Source organism: Myxine glutinosa, chromosome 1, assembly GCF_964187855.1.
Source record: "Myxine glutinosa chromosome 1, kmMyxGlut1.1, whole genome shotgun sequence".
Taxonomy (NCBI): domain Eukaryota; kingdom Metazoa; phylum Chordata; class Myxini; order Myxiniformes; family Myxinidae; genus Myxine; species Myxine glutinosa.
Window position 1 is genome coordinate 270,153,563 of NC_136261.1, and position 16,005 is coordinate 270,169,567.

The 16,005-nt window shown below is 45.8% G+C and overlaps 2 protein-coding genes across 3 annotated transcripts in view; one reads left to right on the forward strand and one right to left on the reverse strand.

Annotated features, from left to right (window-relative positions):
• FAXDC2 (fatty acid hydroxylase domain containing 2) overlaps window positions 1–16,005 on the reverse strand; it is an 881,086-nt gene that overhangs the window by 153,081 nt on the left and 712,000 nt on the right. The window lies entirely within an intron of this gene.
• Window positions 152–16,005, forward strand: part of LOC137437360 (uncharacterized) — a 37,021-nt gene continuing 21,167 nt past the window's right edge. Inside the window, exons 1-5 of the mRNA XM_068131695.2 lie at window positions 152–323; window positions 2,707–2,842; window positions 3,023–3,197; window positions 5,905–6,067; window positions 12,395–12,521. Coding sequence (XP_067987796.2) covers window positions 155–323; window positions 2,707–2,842; window positions 3,023–3,197; window positions 5,905–6,067; window positions 12,395–12,521 — 770 coding nt within the window. The 5' untranslated portion in view covers window positions 152–154. The remainder of the gene's footprint in view (window positions 324–2,706; window positions 2,843–3,022; window positions 3,198–5,904; window positions 6,068–12,394; window positions 12,522–16,005) is intronic.

Here is a 16,005-nt window from a genome sequence, read left to right on the forward strand (position 1 = left end):
AAACCAAAATGATGACCTCTCAAAAACTCTCTATTGTATGTAATTAATAGATTTAACCAGATCTGAAAACAAACCTATCAGGTCGACACTGAATATTCGGCCAATCAGAATTTTACCGGACGGAAGTTATTAAATCTTGGTCCTCCCTTTGAACATGTGTGTTTTCAGCCTGGTGTTTGGCTCTTTTTTAAAAAATTGTTTACATTGTGCTGGTGTCTGCTTTTTATTCACGACCTTATTGCTTTGTGACTTCACACTTTCCTCTTCTTCCGTCTTCCGTCTTCCGTCTAGGAAAGGTGGCCCCACAGATTGCAGGATGCTGGGTGAGGAAAAACGCAATATTGTTTGGAGTTATTGGTGCAATATAACTATATAAGTAGTAAATTGTAAACAATAAGAGTAAGAACTCTGTTTAAATCGAGGAACAGCGTGTTAATGTACACGGTGAGTTGATTTTGATGGATTATATTGTTTCACCCGGATATAAATTGTCCGATGAAACTTGTATTCGCTTTTTCTTATAAACTCGAATGCTTTCATCGAACTGCCGTTGCGGTGTAGAGGTCGTATATTCGTTGGTGGTTCTCTTCGTTTTAATTTGCTTTTAAACAACTATTCACACTTGTCGAGGCGGTTTCCCCTTTCTCACCATATTTCGGCACGACGAGTGACTGCGTGTTGGCATTCCTGCGGGAATGGGAGGGGGGGGGGGGGGGGATGGGCTGGGGAATAACAAGCGTGGGGGGAGGGGTTGGGGAATAACAAGCGTGGGGGGATGGGTGGGGAGGGGCTGGGGAATAACAAGCATGGGGGGTGGGTGGGGAATTAAAAGTGTTGGGGGGGGGGGGGGAATTAAAAGTGTTGGGGGGGGGGGGAATTAAAAGTGTTGGGGGGGAATTAAAAGCATTGGGGGGGGGATTAAAAGCATTGGGGGGGGGGGAATTAAAAGTGTGGGGGGGGGGGGAATTAAATGCGTGGTGGGGGGGGGGGGTGGAATTAAAAGTGTGGTGGGGGTGGGAATTAAAAGTGCAGGGAGGGGGTGGGGAATTAAAAAGTGCAGGGAGGGGGGGTGGGGAATTAAAAGTGCAGGGAGGGGGGTGGGCAATTAAAAGCATTGGGGGGGTGGGGAATTAAAAGGATTGGGGGGGGTGTGGAATTAAAAAGCGTGGGGGGGGGGGTGGGAATTAAAAGTGTTGGGGGTGGGGGGGTGGGGAATTAAAAGCGTGGTGGGGGGGCAATTAAAAGCGTGTGGTGGGGGGGGGATTAAAAGCATGGTGGGGGGGGGGATTAAAAGCGTGGTGGGGGGGGGATTAAAAGCGTGGTGGGGGGGGGGGGATTGAAAAGTGTGGTGGGGGGGGGGGTAATTAAAAGCATTGGGGGGGTGGGTGGGGAATTAAAAGCTGGGGGAGGGCGGTGGGGAATTAAAAGCGTTGGAGGGGGGGGGGGTGGTTGGGAATTAAAAGCGTGGTTGGGGGGGGGGGGATTAAAAGCGCAGGGAGGGGGGATGGGGAATTAAAAGTGTTGGGGGGGGGTGGGGAATTAAAAGCGTCGGGGGGGGGGGAGGTGGGGAATTAAAAGTGTGGGAGGGGGGTGGGAATTAAAAGTGTAGGGGGGGGGGGGGCGGTGGTGGTTGTGGAATTAAAAGTGTGGTGGGTGGGGGGGAATTAAAAGCGCAGGGGGGGGGGTGGGTGTGGAATTACAAGCGTGGGGTGGAGAATTACAGTGCATTTTATGTGGGTTTTTTTTCTTGTTACCCAAGTTCCAAATGATCTACTTCCCTCACCCGCCCTTGTGAGTACATGATAACTATACACAAAGAATTAAGTTAAGCACCCCCCCCCCCCCCGTTTTTTTTACAACCTCGCACATTACAAGTTTGTTGTCGTCAAAACAGTGTAATATACCCATGATATTGCTATATTTTCTGGAGAAGTGATATTATGGTCACATAAAAACATAACAATCATGCCGTTTTCAATATTTTATTCTGAATAATTTAAGGTGAAATTTTTTGGGAATTTTAGGCATATTTTCACCTCAATTTAAGTATGGAGCTATAGGTCCATCACGGACAGTGTGGATGACGTTTATGTTTTCTAACGTACAGTCATTGTTCTGAGAAGACCTCTAGCGATCTTTGCGTCAATAACGTGTGTAGGACCCACGTGATCGGATCACTGACTCAACCAATCACTTTTTTTCACTTTGATCACTCAATTTCATCAATGGATAATTGCTAATGTCATACCAATCATTATTTGATCTCACATACCTTAGAATATATGCCAATGTATACATATACACAAAGAATATATATTAGGGGGTGCTTACCTTAATTCGTTGTGTAGGGGTGCTTAACTTAATTCTTTGTGTATATATGTTTCTAAAAATGAAGTCAAATAACGTCAAAATATGGTATACCAAGAAATTCTTGTCTTTATTTCATGCAAACGTATTAGCAGCTTGTTTTTTTTTTTTCTGCCTGTCATTCTCAATCTCCTCTTTTTCTTTCCTTGTCATTGTTTTGTCATAAAACATTTTCAAGCCACACATAACTGCCAGAGTGCTTCTCTGTTGATGAATGTTGAATTATTTGAGCTTCCAACTTTGGTGTATTTTATAGCAGTGTCGTTTAATTAGCAGCGACCTATTTGTTATGATCGTCCCTTTGTTGTGATAGATTTTGTTGATTTTTTTTCCAATCAGGTGAGGCATATGTGACATTAGCGTCTCGCCCAGGGTACTGTTGGGGAGCCTTGGTTCTGGGCCAGTCTTTGCGCCAAGTCGGAACCTCGCGCGAACTGGTGGTCATGGTCACACCAGGTGTGGGCGTGGAGCTGAGGTAGCCAAGGCCTCCGCACCACTGCCGTATACGCAACCATTACCATGATTCTTCCTCGCTATCTTTTTCTGCTCCTGCCACTGAAAAACTTTTGTATTTCCTTTCCACCAGCACCATCACACATTGTTAAACTAACTTTCTTTGTCACTTGACACACATCCTTCCCACATGGGTTTTCAGGAACTGCCTGCGTCAGGTGTTTGATCATGTTCTGGAGGTGCCGGAATGGCGCAGCCACCAACTGGAAACACTTTCTCAAATGGGCCGTCCTGAGCTTGCCATATCGCTCACCAAGCTACACTGCTGGACCCTCACGCAGTACCGCAAAGCAGTCTTTATGGATTCGGACACCATGGTAATATCTTTAACGTGGTAAAAGTAATCTTCTCTCTGAACCCCTCCCCCAAACGGCTGGGCCTCGACTTTTACTCAGATTCGACTTATGGAGAGTTTTTAAGGCATTGAATTGCATAAATGAAGACCGTTGTAAAGTGTGACAGAAAGTGAAGACAGAAATCATTGCCCAGAACGTTTGCCGATTGGATGAGCACCAAATGTGAATTTGCTCACTGATGCATGCAAAAGTATCCAATTAATAACGAGCATGCACTCACCAATTACATTTGATCCATCCCTTTGAATCCAAATCATATGCATCAATCCTTACTACGTCGTCTCAAAATGCTTCCCATATAGTCACGCAAGTTGTACACGGCAGCTTTCATTTGAAGGTTAAGTTTCACTGAGGAAAATGATGAGAATATCCCTGCGCACAGGAAATATGGTGTCGGTGAGGAATGTCTTTAGGATGGGAAAATGTATGGTAATGTGCTTTTAGCCAGTGCTGGTTATGATTCTGGAGGTTTTCAATATTGTACCTATATACGTATGATAACAATAATGTTTAAAAAAAACAATTTAAATTCCTAATTTGTCTGAGGTAGTCCCACAGAGTAATTCGAATATGCACAAAACAAGCCATTAATATACAGGGTGTTTCAAAAAGATGGACCTGACTTTAAATCGCTATATCTCTGCAACCACGAACCGCCCATAAATGAACCTCTTACCACTTGAAAGGGCGGGGCGTAGAGTTTCAAATGACCACCGCCAGATGGCTCTCCCAGCACACCAACAGCCTCTAGCCTCAGTCGTTCGCAAGATGGCGACCCCGCAACACAAGGCGTTTTGCGTTCTGCATTTCAGCAAGACTGAATCCGTAATTGCGGTGCAGCGTGCGTTTCAACGGCGTTTTGGCATTGATCTTACAATGCCAAAGAGCATTCGTCGTTGGTACCGACAATTTGAGGAAACAGGCTGTTTATGTAAGGGGAAGAGCCCAGGGCGACCACGCACTTCAGAGGAAAACGTGAGAAGAATTCAAGAGAGTTTTCTGCGTAGCCCGCGCAAGTCCACTCGTCGTGCCAGCGGTACAGGCTCTTTGTACAGGTGACAAAGGAAAGCGTGTAGAATTTAGTGATGCGATGTTACAGAACATGGAAGACGACAGTTTCTTACCGCGTTTGATTTTTAGTGATGAAGCAACGTTTCATCTAAGTGGTAAAGTTAACCATCACAATGTGCACATATGGGGACTAGAGAATCCACACGAAACTGTAGAGCATGAGCGTGATTCCCCGAAAGTGAACGTGTTTTGTGCCGTTTCTCAAATAAAGGTTTATGGCCCTTTCTTTTTCGAGGGAAAAACAGTTACGGGGCAAACCTATCTCGAAATGCTGCAGAACTGGCTCTTTCCACAACTTAATGAAGATTCCGAGGACTTCATTTTTCAGCAAGACGGAGCACCACCACATTGGCACCTGCAGGTTCGACGTTTTCTAAATGACACACTGCCTCAACGTTGGATAGGTCACACGGGACCCCAAGACTTGGCGCTACACTCTTGGCCCCCAAGATCCCCAGACATTACACCCTGCGACTTTTTCTTGTGGGGATACGTCAAAGACCGTGTTTTTGTGCCACCATTAGTGACTAATCTGGATGACCTCAAAAACAGAATCACGGCAGCGGTGACTTCAGTGAAAGAAGACACTCTGAGAGACGTTTGGGACGAATTCAACTATCGGCTCGATGTTGTCCTTGCAGCAGGTGGGGGGCACTTAGAGCATTTATAAAATGGTTAGTAAAACTTGATAATTCATTGAACCGTTTGTAAGTTTTTTTGTAATTGTAACATGTTGCCATCGTGAAATATACTGCTTTGAAATTGGGTCCATCTTTTTGAAACACCCTGTACAATAACCTGGAAGTACTGTAGGCAGTGATGATTGAGTATCAGGGAAGAAATAGTACCTCTATTGTTCTCACTAACAGTTTTGCCTTATACTCCAAATCAACTTATCTATAAATGACGGAAAGAAAAATGGGGACATTAGCCAATTTGACGTGTGCCGCATCGACTTGTACGCCGAAAATACGGAAATTATATCAAGTGGGAATTTGAAGCGTTGGGCTTTTTGTGTTCCTGTACATTGCAGGACAGTAAATCATACGCAATATTCTCAGAAGGGGAGGGGTTGTTCGCTGTACTTGACCTTTTTAGACTTTGCAACATAACTAAACGATTGTTTAAACATAGTGGCGTATCTTCAACTATTTCACAATTATGATATTACATGACTTATTGGCTTGTAAAAACATTTCAGATTATCATGCAGCGTGCTGATTGGTAGGTTAATCAATTTCATCATCAGGTTCTTTTTGTTGCATGGAAGCAACCCATGAAGAGCTCAGAGATCTATCAAAATTTTAAGAATTTTTTTTTTTTAATCACATTCAAGTTCTCCATAATTTCTTAGCTCGATACAGCAAATTATCGTAATGTAAGACCAACTTCAAATGCTGTTTCTTTCACATATCAAACCGATTTGATAGAAATGCATGACCGAGCCATATTTTTCTGTATGCACATGATTTAAAGATATCCCCTAAAAACTATTTTGATGTACGGAATAAAAATATTTAGATATACTGTAGTTTTGTTGGAGGGGATTACATGTTGGCCATGAACTATAAACTGTGTGCGTGCGTGCGTACTTCAGGTGCTCCAAAATATCGATGATCTTTTTGAAAGAGAGGAGCTATCAGCTGCTCCAGATCCTGGCTGGCCTGACTGTTTCAATTCTGGAGTGTTTGTGTTCTGCCCATCAATGGCCACATACCATTCCTTGCAGGACTTTGTCTCCACCAATGGTTCTTTTGATGGTAATAGCCAGTTAAACACCTCGTCAATAACTATTTAAAATCCTACTTTTGCAGACTCTTTTTCCCTTTCTCTCTCTCCCCTTGCCTTACTCTCTCTCTCCTCTATCATCTTTTTCTCTCCCTCCTCACTCCTCTTTCTCTCTCCCCTCGATGCTCTTTCTCTCTCCTCCTCACTCCTTTCTCTCTCCCCTCACTCCTTTCTCTCTCCCCTCCTCAAACCTCTTTCTCTCTCCCCTCAATCCTCTTTCTCTCTCCCCTCAATCCTCTTTCTCTCTCCCCTCAATCCGCTTTCTCTCTCCACTCCTCAATCCGCTTTCTCTCTCCACTCCTCAATCCGCTTTCTCTCTCCCCTCCTCAATCCGCTTTCTCTCTCTCCTCCTCAAACCGCTTTCTCTCTCCCCTCCATCCTCTTTCTCTCATCCCCTCACTCCTTTCTCTCTCCCCTCCTCAATCCTCTTTCTCTCTCCTCCTCAATCCGCTTTCTCTCTCCCCTCAATCCGCTTTCTCTCTCCCCTCAATCCGCTTTCTCTCTTCCCCTCACTCCTTTCTCTCTCCCTCCCCTCACTCCTTTTTCTCTCCTCCCCTCACTCCTTTCTCTCTCCCCCTCCTCACTCCTCTTTCTCTCTCTCCCCCTCACTCCTCTTTCTCTCTCCCCTCACTCCTCTTTCTCTCTCTCCCCCCTCACTCCTCTTTCTCTCTCTCCCCCCTCACTCCTCTTTCTCTCTCTCCCTCCTCACTCCTCTTTCTCTCTTCCCCCCTCACTCCTCTTTCTCTCTCCCCTCCTCAATCCTCTTTCACTCTCCCCTCAATCCTCTTTCTCTCTCCCCTCCTCACTCCTTTCTCTCTACTCCCCTCACTCCTTTCTCTCTACCCCCCTCACTCCTTTCTCTCTCCCCCCCCTCACTCCTCTCTCTCCCCCCCGTCACTCCTCTTTCTCTCTCTCCCCCTCACTCCTCTTTCTCTCTCACTCCCCTCACTCTTTCTCTCTCCTCCTCACTCTTTCTCTCTCCTCACTCTTTCTCTCTCCTCCTCACTCTTTCTCTCTCCCCTCACTCTTTCTCTCTCACCTCACTCTTTCTCTCTCCCCCATCATTCCTCTTTCTCTCTCCCCCCACACTGCTCTTTCTCTCTCCCCTCACTGCTCTTTCTCTCTCCCCCCTCACTGCTCTTTCTCTCTCCCCCTCACTCTTTCTCTCTCCTCCTCACTCTTTCTCTCTCCCCCTCACTCTTTCTCTCTCCCCTCACTCTTTCTCTCTCCCCCTCACTCTTTCTCTCTCCCCTCACTCTTTCTCTCCCCCTCACTCTTTCTCTCTCACCTCACTCTTTCTCTCTCCCCCCTCACTCCTCTTTCTCTCTTCCCCCACACTGCTCTTTCTCTCTCCCCTCACTGCTCTTTCTCTCTCCCTCCTCACTCCTCTTTCTCTCTCCCCTCGATTCTCTTTCTCTTTCTCCCCTCGATTCTCTTTCTCTCTCTCCCCTCGATTCTCTTTCTCTCTCTCCCCTCGATTCTCTTTCTCTCTCTCCCCTCGATTCTCTTTCTCTTTCTCCCCTCGATTCTCTTTCTCTTTCTCCCCTCGATTCTCTTTCTCTTTCTCCCCTCGATTCTCTTTCTCTTTCTCCCCTCGATTCTCTTTCTCTCTCTCCCCTCGATTCTCTTTCTCTCTCTCCCCTCGATTCTCTTTCTCTCTCTCCCCTCGATTCTCTTTCTCTCTCTCCCCTCGATTCTCTTTCTCTTTCTCCCCTCGATTGTCTTTCTCTTTCTCCCCTCGATTCTCTTTCTCTCTCTCCCCTCGATTATCTTTCTCTTTCTCCCCTCGATTCTCTTTCTCTCTCTCCCCTCGATTCTCTTTCTCTCTCTCCCCTCGATTCTCTTTCTCTCCTCGATTCTCTTTCTCTCCTCGATTCTCTTTCTCTCCTCGATTCTCTTTCTCTCCTCGATTCTCTTTCTCTCCTCGATTCTCTTTATCTCCTCGATTCTCTTTATCTCCTCGATTCTCTTTCTCTCCTCAATTCTCTTTCTCTCCTCAATTCTCTTTCTCTCCTCGATTCTCTTTCTCTCCTCGATTCTGTTTCTCTCCTCAATTCTCTCTCTCCCCTCGATTCTCTCTCTCCCCTCGATTCTCTTTCTCTCCTCGATTCTCTTTCTCTCCTCGATTCTCTTTCTCTCCTCGATTCTCTTTCTCTCCTCGATTCTCTCTCTCCCCTCGATTCTCTCTCTCCCCTCGATTCTCTTTCTCTCCTCGATTCTCTTTCTCTCCTCGATTCTCTTTCTCTCCTCGATTCTCTTTCTCTCCTCGATTCTCTTTCTCTCCTCAATTCTCTTTCTCACCTCGATTCTCTTTCTCTTTCTCCCCTCGATTCTCTTTCTCTTTCTCCCCTCGATTCTCTTTCTCTTTCTCCCCTCGATTCTCTTTCTCCCCTCGATTCTCTTTCTCTCCTCGATTCTCTTTCTCTCCTCGATTCTCTTTCTCTCCTCAATTCTCTTTCTCTCTCTCCCCTCGATTCTCTTTCTCACCTCGATTCTCTTTCTCTTTCTCCCCTCGATTCTCTCTCCCCTCGATTCTCTTTCTCTTTCTCCCCTCGATTCTCTTTCTCTTTCTCCCCTCGATTCTCTTTCTCTCTCTCCCCTCGATTCTCTTTCTCCCCTCGATTCTCTTTCTCTCCTCGATTCTCTTTCTCTCCTCGATTCTCTTTCTCTTTCTCTCCTCGATTCTCTTTCTCTTTCTCCCCTCGATTCTCTTTCTCTTTCTCTCCTCGATTCTCTTTCTCTTTCTCCCCTCGATTCTCTTTCTCTCTCTCCCCTCAATTCTCTTTCTCTTTCTCCCCTCGATTCTTTCTCTTTCTACCCTCGATTCTCTTTCTCCCCTCGATTCTCTTTCTCTCTCTCCCCTCGATTCTCTTTCTCTTTCTCCCCTCGATTCTCTTTCTCTTTCTCTCCTCGATTCTCTTTCTCTTTCTCCCCTCGATTCTCTTTCTCTCTCTCCCCTCGATTCTCTTTCTCTTTCTCCCCTCGATTCTTTCTCTTTCTTCCCTCGATTCTCTTTCTCCCCTCGATTCTCTTTCTCTTTCTCCCCTCGATTCTCTTTCTCTTTCTCTCCTCGATTCTCTTTCTCTTTCTCCCCTCGATTCTCTTTCTCTCTCTCCCCTCGATTCTCTTTCTCTTTCTCCCCTCGATTCTTTCTCTTTCTCCCCTCGATTCTCTTTCTCCCCTCGATTCTCTTTCTCTTTCTCCCCTCGATTCTCTTTCTCTTTCTCTCCTCGATTCTCTTTCTCTTTCTCTCCTCGATTCTCTTTCTCTTTCTCCCCTCGATTCTCTTTCTCTCTCTCCCCTCGATTCTCTTTCTCTCTCTCCCCTCGATTCTCTTTCTCTCTCTCCCCTCGATTCTCTTTCTCTCTCTCCCCTCGATTCTCTTTCTCTCTCTCCCCTCGATTCTCTTTCTCTTTCTCCCCTCGATTCTCTTTCTCTTTCTCCCCTCGATTCTCTTTCTCTTTCTCCCCTCGATTCTCTTTCTCTTTCTCCCCTCGATTCTCTTTCTCTCTCTCCCCTCGATTCTCTTTCTCTCTCTCCCCTCGATTCTCTTTCTCTCTCTCCCCTCGATTCTCTTTCTCTCTCTCCCCTCGATTCTCTTTCTCTTTCTCCCCTCGATTGTCTTTCTCTTTCTCCCCTCGATTCTCTTTCTCTCTCTCCCCTCGATTATCTTTCTCTTTCTCCCCTCGATTCTCTTTCTCTCTCTCCCCTCGATTCTCTTTCTCTCTCTCCCCTCGATTCTCTTTCTCTCCTCGATTCTCTTTCTCTCCTCGATTCTCTTTCTCTCCTCGATTCTCTTTCTCTCCTCGATTCTCTTTATCTCCTCGATTCTCTTTCTCTCCTCGATTCTCTTTCTCTCCTCGATTCTGTTTCTCTCCTCAATTCTCTCTCTCCCCTCGATTCTCTCTCTCCCCTCGATTCTCTTTCTCTCCTCGATTCTCTTTCTCTCCTCGATTCTCTTTCTCTCCTCGATTCTCTCTCTCCCCTCGATTCTCTCTCTCCCCTCGATTCTCTTTCTCTCCTCGATTCTCTTTCTCTCCTCGATTCTCTTTCTCTCCTCGATTCTCTTTCTCTCCTCAATTCTCTTTCTCACCTCGATTCTCTTTCTCTTTCTCCCCTCGATTCTCTTTCTCTTTCTCCCCTCGATTCTCTTTCTCTTTCTCACCTCGATTCTCTTTCTCTTTCTCCCCTCGATTCTCTTTCTCTTTCTCCCCTCGATTCTCTTTCTCTCCTCGATTCTCTTTCTCTCCTCAATTCTCTTTCTCTCTCTCCCCTCGATTCTCTTTCTCACCTCGATTCTCTTTCTCTTTCTCCCCTCGATTCTCTCTCCCCTCGATTCTCTTTTTCTCTCTCCCCTCGATTCTCTTTCTCTTTCTCCCCTCGATTCTCTTTCTCTTTCTCCCCTCGATTCTCTTTCTCTCTCTCCCCTCGATTCTCTTTCTCCCCTCGATTCTCTTTCTCTCCTCGATTCTCTTTCTCTCCTCGATTCTCTTTCTCTTTCTCCCCTCGATTCTCTTTCTCTTTCTCTCCTCGATTCTCTTTCTCTTTCTCCCCTCGATTCTCTTTCTCTCTCTCCCCTCAATTCTCTTTCTCTTTCTCCCCTCGATTCTTTCTCTTTCTACCCTCGATTCTCTTTCTCTCTCTCCCCTCGATTCTCTTTCTCTTTCTCCCCTCGATTCTCTTTCTCTTTCTCTCCTCGATTCTCTTTCTCTTTCTCCCCTCGATTCTCTTTCTCTCTCTCCCCTCGATTCTCTTTCTCTTTCTCCCCTCGATTCTTTCTCTTTCTCCCCTCGATTCTCTTTCTCCCCTCGATTCTCTTTCTCTTTCTCCCCTCGATTCTCTTTCTCTTTCTCTCCTCGATTCTCTTTCTCTTTCTCCCCTCGATTCTCTTTCTCTCTCTCCCCTCGATTCTCTTTCTCTTTCTCCCCTCGATTCTTTCTCTTTCTCCCCTCGATTCTCTTTCTCCCCTCGATTCTCTTTCTCTTTCTCCCCTCGATTCTCTTTCTCTTTCTCTCCTCGATTCTCTTTCTCTTTCTCTCCTCGATTCTCTTTCTCTTTCTCCCCTCGATTCTCTTTCTCTCTCCCCTCGATTCTCTTTCTCTCTCTCCCCTCGATTCTCTTTCTCTTTCTCCCCTCGATTCTCTTTCTCTCTTTCCCCTCGATTCTCTTTCTCTTTCTCCCCTCGATTCTTTCTCTTTCTCCCCTCGATTCTCTTTCTCTTTCTCCCCTCGATTCTCTTTCTCTTTCTCCCCTCGATTCTCTTTCTCTTTCTCCCCTCGATTCTCTTTCTCTTTCTCCCCTCGATTCTCTTTCTCTTTCTCCCCCCGATTCTCTTTCTCTTTCTGCCCTCGATTCTCTTTCTCTTTCTCCCCTCGATTTTCTTTCTCTCTCCCCTCGATTCTCTTTCTCTCTCCCCTCGATTCTCTTTCTCTTTCTCCCCTCGATTCTCTTTCTCTCTCTCCCCTTGATTCTCTTTCTCTTTCTCCCCTCGATTCTCTTTCTCTCTCTCTCCCCTCGATTCTCTTTCTCTCTCTCCCCTCGATTCTCTTTCTCTCTCTCCCCTCGATTCTCTTTCTCTTTCTCCCCTCGATTCTCTTTCTCTCTCTCCCCTCGATTCTCTTTCTCTCTCCCCTCGATTCTCTTTCTCTCTCTCCCCTCGATTCTCTTTCTCTTTCTCCCCTCGATTCTCTTTCTCTTTCTCCCCTCGATTCTCTTTCTCTTTCTCTCTCCCCTCGATTCTCTTTCTCTTTCTCTCTCTCCCCTCGATTCTCTTTCTCTCTCTCCCCTCGATTCTCTTTCTCTCTCTCCCCTCGATCCTCTTTCTCTCTCTCCCCTTGATCCTCTTTCTCTCTCTCCCCTCGATCCTCTTTCTCTCTCCTACTCATGCCTCTCTCTCTCTCTCTCTGCCCCTCTCTCTCTGCCCCTCTCTCTCTGCCCCTCTCTCTCTGCCCCTCTCTCTCTGCTCCCTCTCTCTGCCCCTCTCTCTGCCCCTCTCTCTGCCTCTCTCTCTCTCTGCTCCTCTCTCTCTGCCCCTCTCTCTCTCTCTCTCTCTGCCCCTCCCCTCTCTCTCTCCCCCTCTCCCTCTCTCTCCCCTTCACTCCCCTTCACTCTTCTCTCTTCCCCTCATGCCTCACTCTCTCCCCTCACTCTCTCCCCTCACCCTTTCCAGCCGCCCCCGCCTTTTTTTTTCTCTCTTCCGCTCGCCCTTGCTTCTGTCTTTTTCTCACCCCTCTCCTCTCCTCTTTCCTCACCTGTCTCTAGGATCACTGACTTGACAATGGGGTTTTTTGTGCACACAGGTGGAGACCAGGGCCTTCTCAATTTTTTTTTCACCAACTGGGGTTCGAAAGATTTTTCTCGGCGCCTTCCATTTGTGTACAATCTCTCCTGGGGTTCAATATACTCACACGAGGCAGCATTTGAGAGGTATGGACAAGGATTGTTACAAGACAACACTATGCCATGTAGAAATAATGATGTAGTGCAGAGTGATTTCATCATTCTGTTTAGTCTTGGGAAAATACATGATTGCTCTCACTCAACTTGCAAAAATGCCTGAGCTGTAAACTTATTTGCACTTTCTGCTGAGTTGATAAGTTTTATACACAGCACACTCAACTAATTTGACAGTATTGTGCAGCCTTTGCCATCGTTGTACCTTTCCATGTATGGATTGGTAAGTAATGGTTCTCTCTCAAATAAATGCCATTTCCAGCATCGCAAAGTACTTTTTGAGCACCTTTCAAATTTGACTTGTTCATAATACCATAGATATGTGTTGGGCTAGCGGCTAGGGTGCCAGCTTAGGATCCTAGGATCCTGGGTTCGAATCCCGGTCGATCGCTGAATTAACGCCAGGGGGGTTGACTCAGCCTGTCATCCTTCCGAGGTCGGCAAATTGAGTACCAGTTCACTGGTAATTCCCTGTTTGTCGTAAAAAGGCGACAAAAAGGGTTGGCGGCAGGAAGGGCATCCGGCCGTAAAACATTGCTTCATCAAGGGGACCAAAAAAACAACAACAACCACGGTCCCCGAAAAAGGCCAACCCCCGCTTTGCGGGGAAAAATGGCCTCTAAAGGTGGTTATAATACCATAGATAACTAATGAACTTCTTGTTGTTTACTTGGAGTTAACTAGCCATGCCTACCCATCCCTTCGCTGACGTGTGTGTGTGTATGTATATATATATATATGTATATATATATATATATATATATATATATATATATATATATACACATACATATATATTTCTGTCAGTTGATTGTTTGTTTGACATTTGTATTGCAGTGTACAAGAAGGTATAAATAAATGAATGACATGTTTATCTAACCATTTATTCGGGGGAAAATTATTACGGAAGTGTACCAAGCTGTTTTACTTGCAATTTTCAAAGTGCCCTCCCTCGTGATCGATGCACAATTGCAGCCGAGCAGGCACAGAGTGGCACACACACTTGCAGAGTTCGATATCAATTTCCTCAAACTTTGCAGTGATTTAAGCCTTCAATTCCTGAATGGTACGAGGCTTTTCACGATAAACAAGGTCTTTCATGAGCCCCCAAAGAAAGAAATCTGGAGGTGTAAGGTCTGGGGAGCGTGCCGGCCGCTCGATCGGACCGCGGCGGCCGATCCACTTTCCGGGAAAGTTTTCATGAAGCCACTGACGAACATGACGTCCATAATGAGGTGGAGCTCCATCTTGCTGGAAATAACAGTCCTGATCTTGTACCCTGGGCGAAAAGAAGGTTTGCAGCATATCCAGGTAAATTTCTGCATTGACAGATCCCTCAAAGAAAAAGGGTCCAATTATTCCCAATGGAGATATGGCTGCTCAAACTGTCACGCCAGGTAAATTTACCTCCTTCTCAACTGTCACTCTTGGGTTCTCCGCAGCACAGTAGACACTTGTTTCTGTTAATTGTGCCGTTAAGCTTAAAACATGCCTCATCTGACCACCAGATGTTGTCTAGCATTGTGTCCTCTTCGTCAAGTTTAGCTAAGAACTCTTCGCAAAATTGAAGACGCCGGTCGTCATCTCCATCATGAAGGGCATGCAGTAAGCGTGGAATGCAAGGTTTCCAGTTTTTCTGGTTCAGGATACGGATAACACTTGATTGGCTCACTTCCAACTCTGCAGATAAACGGCGAGTTGACTTTTGTGGACTTTGTTCCAGTCTCCTGATGACTTCTTCAGCCTCAGCTACATTCGTTGCCATTTTCAGACGACCGGACTTCTTTGCAGTGGCTACCGACCCTGTTGCTTCAAATTTCTCGACAATCAATCGTATGTTTCTTCCCTGGGGTGGGTTAATATCGAATTCCTGTGCCAAACGGCGTGCCGCCATCGTTGGTTGTTCATCACATTTGTAGTAATGTTTCACGGCTGCAATGCGTTGATTCATTGAAAGGTAATTCATGGTTCAATTTGGTGCAACTTCAGTAACTTTCCAAACTCTCAGCAATAACCTGCAAAACAAAAATAAATAAATTAAGAAAATTAATAATCTGCAAGACAATTATTAACATGACATCCCAGAAAGAGTCTGATAGCCCAAAAAACAGAAATCGGGCGCGGGCGCTACTTTTGATTCACCTTGTGTGTATATATATATATATATATATATATATATATATATATATATATATATATATATATATATATATATCGTGTTGTAGATATGAGAATGTTTTTTTTTTGTTGTGTAAATTGTTGTAAAAATATCGCCCTCCTTGCTCCAGTTATGTATAAAGGTCAAAGTGCGTCCCGTAATTAGTTCATAAGCACTCACGTTAGCCAATCATAGATTTCCCCCCTTGTTGACAGTTATTTCCTTATTCTGTGTATTAGGCTAAGGATTTGTCTTCCATTAATTTGACACTCCATTGCACTGCATTAAATAAAGTAGATCCCTCCGACATGGCATCTTCGAAGTGCCAGGTTTGCCAGGTTTGCTGCAATTGCCAACTGCATTTGGGTGGTTTTCTTCATTCACCATTGCTGCCCTTTGGCTGGGGCTAGCTCGAATAGCCCCAAAACCACCATTGGCCACGAGGTAAGGTCGGGGAAGAAGGGTGTGTCTCCACCTCGTCATAGAGGGGAGGAGTGAACCAGCCCTTGCCGACCAACCCAGAACGAGGGGTTGGCTTTAGAGGGCGGAGAGAGAACGTTTGGGGGAGGTTCGCAAAAGGGTCAAGGGTGGGGCTTATATAACCCGAGGAAGACGCCCCCAGAAGTGTGGAGGAAGGAGGAGATCAGATCACAGACAAGCCAAAAGATGAGTCCTGAAAAAGCACACGACGGCAGCACGGAGAGCGAACCATTGAGCAAGACTGAGAGAGAGAGAAACGTGAGGGAGTGCCTGTATTGCGGCAATAGGCCGATACCCTCTAGGCCCTATTGTCGGTCGGTGAGACGCGAGGCTGTGTTTGCCGGGTTTTCGCCTCGACCCCAAAGCGTGGATCGGAGCGCGCGCTTGGAGCCGGACCTCGACGCCTACCATCTGCCTGGACCCTCCTCTGCCGTCCCAAACCATCCATTCCATCCTTCTTGTGTACGTGTTTGTTTTGTTTGTCTTGTCCTGGGGTATAAGTTAAGCCTGTTTAGTTAAGCTAGAGTTTTCACTGTGTCCTTGATTCCTTCTGTCTTTATTTTATTATCTTTCCTTCTTCCTTGGTTTCTTTTGGTCCTGTAAATAGTAATAAATAATAATCGTATTTCAAACCTTTTTGACTTCTGTCTTCCTCTTCTTCACATCCGTGTCGCCTTTGTCTTTTCCCCATTGAATATCTGTGGCACGATTTGGCCCACGTTTAAGGAATCGGGTCTAGTCATTGTTAACGGTTCGGGCCGCGGCGCCATCCGCTCGGCAAATCAACATCTTATCCGCGGTCCGTAACTATATATATAT